This window comes from Phalaenopsis equestris, unplaced genomic scaffold, assembly GCF_001263595.1.
Source record: "Phalaenopsis equestris unplaced genomic scaffold, ASM126359v1 Scaffold001079, whole genome shotgun sequence".
Classification (NCBI taxonomy): Eukaryota; Viridiplantae; Streptophyta; class Magnoliopsida; order Asparagales; family Orchidaceae; genus Phalaenopsis; species Phalaenopsis equestris.
This window is the reverse complement of record NW_018165518.1, coordinates 354,355-358,324: the sequence shown is the minus strand read 5'-3', so window position 1 is coordinate 358,324 and position 3,970 is coordinate 354,355. Positions and strand designations below refer to the sequence as shown.

The window sequence follows — 3,970 nt, the reverse complement described above, 5'->3', positions numbered from 1 at the left end:
ATATATATATATATATATATATGCAAATGGCCTTTATATTTACAAGTTTATTTTCTACTCAAAAGGGAAATAAGAAAAAATATCACATCATAACTCCTGATGCATTAAGAGTCTAATGGTGGAGCGTCAGGTGTCAAGTGAGCTCCACCATTTTTAACACCGGTCAATATCAGTGTTTTACGGTGGGACCCACTTGACAAGTGGTGCCCCACCATTGAATTCTGAATTCAAACTGCGTCAGGAGTCCTGATGTAATGTTCTCTCGGGAAATAGACTCTCTCTCTCTCTCTCTCTCTCTCTCTCTCTCTATATATATATATATAAATATGTATAAAAGTAAAATTTTAATGGGTTTGCATGATTTGGATCCTCTTTCATTATCATGATAACAATAAAGTATAGTTATTAAGTTTAATCTTTAGTTTCTTTTTAGATCATTCCACTTAAATTAATCTACTAATACTAAGATTAGGGTGATTTTAAATAATAAATTAAATAATTTAAAATAGAATGAATAGCTAAATTTGAATAATTAAATTGTCCTAGTGCATCATTAGAAATCTCATATAGGCATTAAGACCGGGATATAAATTTAAGGGCCGTTTACATATACATCACCAAAAATACTGTTACTTATAAATCTGTCACCCTCTTTCGTTTATTTTTCAAATTTCGCTCAAATATCAAAATTGACGATAAAACTCCAACCCATATTTATCATTTTTATCAAATTCTCAATAATTTAATTGTGACATGCACAAATACATCAGTTCGTTAGTTCAAAAAAATCACATGGGTGCTAGATTTTATAAATAGCAATGTCTTGGGTGTAATATATGTAATTATCAAAGATTTTAATCGACCCTCGATATATTTCACTAATTTTAAATCAAACCTTACAATCTAAGATTTATTCGAGTTAAAATTTAACAAGAGCATCCTGATTCAAAAATTTATCTTAATTTTTTTGATGGCACCATCAGAACATTTTGATATATTTAAAAATAAAATAAATGATTAATAATTAAAATAAAATAATGCTAAACATAACTATCTAATTTAAATATAATTTAATTTGAGTATTATTTTTGAATTGTAATTATTTGTATTTTTATCATAAATCTGTAATGTATTTTATTTGATTATTCAAAATCTAAGATGGACATTAAGGGAGTGTTTGGTACAATACTTTTAAGAGAATTTAATTTAGATTTAATGTAAAACTTGCCAAACATCATAAATAGATTAGATAAATTTATCTTTAAGTTACATCCAATTTTTGTTTGTTTTGTTTATTAAATCAGAATTTATTAAATCTAATTATTAGTTAGATTTAACGGATTTAGTGCAGGAAAAAAATACTTTAAATTGGTTTATTTCAATGAATTTAATTGGTATTAGCTTAATTAAACCACATTATTATGGATTTAATAGTATTTAATTTTTGCAGATTTATTAAATGCTATTTTTTTTAACTCCTATTTTGTAGTTGAACACTCCTATTTGAAACATTGCTTTGTAAATAGGATTTATTAAATTTGATAAATCTGAATTTATTATCGACGGCAGAGTAAGGGTCTGTTTGGGGTAGCTACAACTTATTGCAAAATCTGCTGATAAGCAGATTAAAAATAATTTGCTGATAAGTTAGGTGCGGTGGCTTTTACAAATTTTTATTTTTTTTGGAATAGTCAGATCGCTGCCAGAAAACTGTCACGATGTGAAAATACTATTTTCAGTGTTTTGAAAATGCACAAAAACGTTGTTTAATCAAGCATTTTTAAAAATCACCGCACCAAATAGACTATCCCAAATGGGCCCTAAGAGTGATGATGGAATCCGTAACAAAATTTGATAGAAGAGCGGGGACTTTATTGTTGAGTTTTTTAATATTTTATTGGATTGAAGCCAAATTCACGGCTAAATCAGTATGCTGAGCCAATGGGGCAAAACCTAAGAGCAAGCAGCGAAAAAGTCACGAGAGAACTCTTTCTCCAAGGTCAATTCCAGCCATGAAGCCCGTGCCTATTAGAAAGCAGGCGCAGTACTGACACGCAAGGCTACATAATTAATAAAAATCGGCCCAGCCATGACCAAACAGTCTTCTGTCTCCCTTTTCTTCTCCTTCTATAACCAACACTGCCTCTACATCTCTGTCCTGATCATCTTCTTCGTTTTCTCTTGTCCTCTCAATACAGGAGCAATGGAGGTGAAAAAGATAAGATTTTGATTGCTCTTTTTTCCGATGTTCTGATCTAAAAAGAGGAAGAAATCTGATTTACGACAAATTTGGCTGCAGGAGAAGAAGAGGTGGCAAATCCCGCTTTCTGGGAACTGGAACTGCTTCGATGAGATGACCAAACTCTTTGGCGATGAAGCCCTGTTAGAACTACCAGTATCCATTCCCGTCAAATCTACTTACCCGTACTGCGTCCATTGTCATCGAAAAGTCTCGTTTTTAGCGCTTTCTTACTGTTTTTTTTTTTTTTGACATTTTGTTCGGCTCTTGAGTTCGTTTTATGACTTAATTTTCAATAGTTTCAGGTGAGGAAAGACAATGGAGTTAGAGTGGCGAAGCTCTGCTTGACGGAGAAGCAACAGACGAAACATAAGAGTGTTTGCGACATCACGGCAGTCATGCCGAGGTCTCGCAGAGCTCCCATGGCCGTGGACGAGGACTTGTACAAGATTCCTCCTGAGCTCCTTTATGCAGAGCCCAAACGGGTCTATCTCTCTCTCTCTCACGCCAACTCCCATATTCTGTTTAATGATGGGAATCTCTTTACCAAAGTTAACTGTGATTCTGTTTGTTGCAGGAGAAGGTGATGAGGAATCTGCTATGGGGATGTATGGGTGGTCTCAACTGCATTCGCTGAGCTGTGGATTGAACTTCAATGGTGGCATTATTTGTCTTCTTCTTTCTCCTGCATCCTTCTCGTCCTTTCGCCATCTCAGTTTCATGAATTTAGTATTTGCGATGTGCAAATTAAGCCAAAAGTTAACCTTTTTTATAAGAGAGCATGCAAATGATGTTCCCACTTTGTTGCTTTATCTCCGTTTGAGTGTTTTTTTGGGGTGTCAGCTTTTGACTAGTGAAATTCTTGCATTATTGCCGCTGTCGTTAATAGTGAGCCCATCTTAATGGCATTTAGGGGGTGAATGTCTGGCATAATGGATTTCCAGCAATTTGGGTGAAGGAGAATGCAGATTCCATCTGGAATTCGCATGTATCTTGTCAATTGTATTCAGTTTCAATGTTTTTAGAATCAGAAAATATTCCCAATGTCTAGTGGATTTGGAGGGGGTGGCTTCGGATTTGTATTAAACTTATTATTATTATTTAATATATTAATGTATTATTATTTTTTTATTTATGTACATAATAGTAATTTAATATTTATTATATTTATAATTTAATAATTTTTTTAAATAAATTTGTCACATAAAATTTGATTATCTTATTAAAGTTAAATAAATAATTTTTAATATTAATGCAGGAAGTTTTAGGGAGTGTTTGGTAGCATGTTATTTATCAAATTTAGCATTTGATTTAATTTAAATCCAACCAAACACCAAATTAAAAAAAACTAAATCTGATCGTGTTCTATTATTATTCTCCCACGCTTCATCTTTTTGGTAATTTAAATCCGGACTTCATAAATCAAAACATGAGATGGATTTATTCCTTCGTTGATCACAAGTGCTTATGGATTTGTTAAATCCGGATTTATCGGATTTATTAAATCCTATTTAACGTAAACCTTAGATGTAGGTGTTGCATCCTAATTTGCCTTTGTGAGTCAAGCCCCAAGAGTTAGAATGGGATGAAACATTGGAGAAAGAGTATAGTAAAACTGGAATTCACTGTTGCAATAGTGAGAAAGAGGTCTCTTTATTTGCATTTTTCTTTCTATTTACATGGACGTATTTTATTCTATTACGGAAATGAGAGAATATTTATGAAAATCAT

At 32.3% G+C, this 3,970-nt stretch overlaps 1 protein-coding gene across 6 annotated transcripts; it reads left to right on the top strand.

Annotated features, from left to right (window-relative positions):
• Nucleotides 1-1,959: 1,959 nt before the first annotated feature.
• On the top strand, nt 1,960-3,185 carry LOC110033015. Of its 6 annotated transcripts, none has more exons than XR_002294914.1 (4): nt 1,960-2,209; nt 2,300-2,424; nt 2,545-2,724; nt 2,817-3,185. XR_002294914.1 is itself a non-coding variant. In XM_020736848.1 (4 exons), exons 1-4 carry the CDS (start codon nt 2,090-2,092, stop codon nt 2,874-2,876), a joined length of 456 nt encoding a protein of 151 aa, XP_020592507.1. In that variant the 5' UTR covers nt 1,960-2,089; the 3' UTR covers nt 2,877-3,185. The 6 variants fall into 6 exon arrangements, 4 of the variants coding, with proteins under 4 accessions (XP_020592507.1, XP_020592506.1, XP_020592505.1 ...); XR_002294915.1 differs by having other exon boundaries at nt 2,539-2,724; XM_020736848.1 differs by having other exon boundaries at nt 2,300-2,395.
• Nucleotides 3,186-3,970: the final 785 nt, after the last annotated feature.

What these genes read in the sequence shown, in the direction of transcription:
- LOC110033015 (XM_020736845.1), top strand. Translation starts at nt 2,090, where the DNA reads ATGACCAAACAGTCTTCTGTCTCCCTTTTCTTCTCCTTCTATAACCAA. An exon ending in TCAATACAGGAGCAATGGAG is followed by an intron (nt 2,210 to 2,299) that starts GTGAAAAAGATA and finishes ATTTGGCTGCAG; the next exon opens with GAGAAGAAGAGGTGGCAAAT. An exon ending in TTTATGCAGAGCCCAAACGG is followed by an intron (nt 2,725 to 2,816) that starts GTCTATCTCTCT and finishes TGTTTGTTGCAG; the next exon opens with GAGAAGGTGATGAGGAATCT.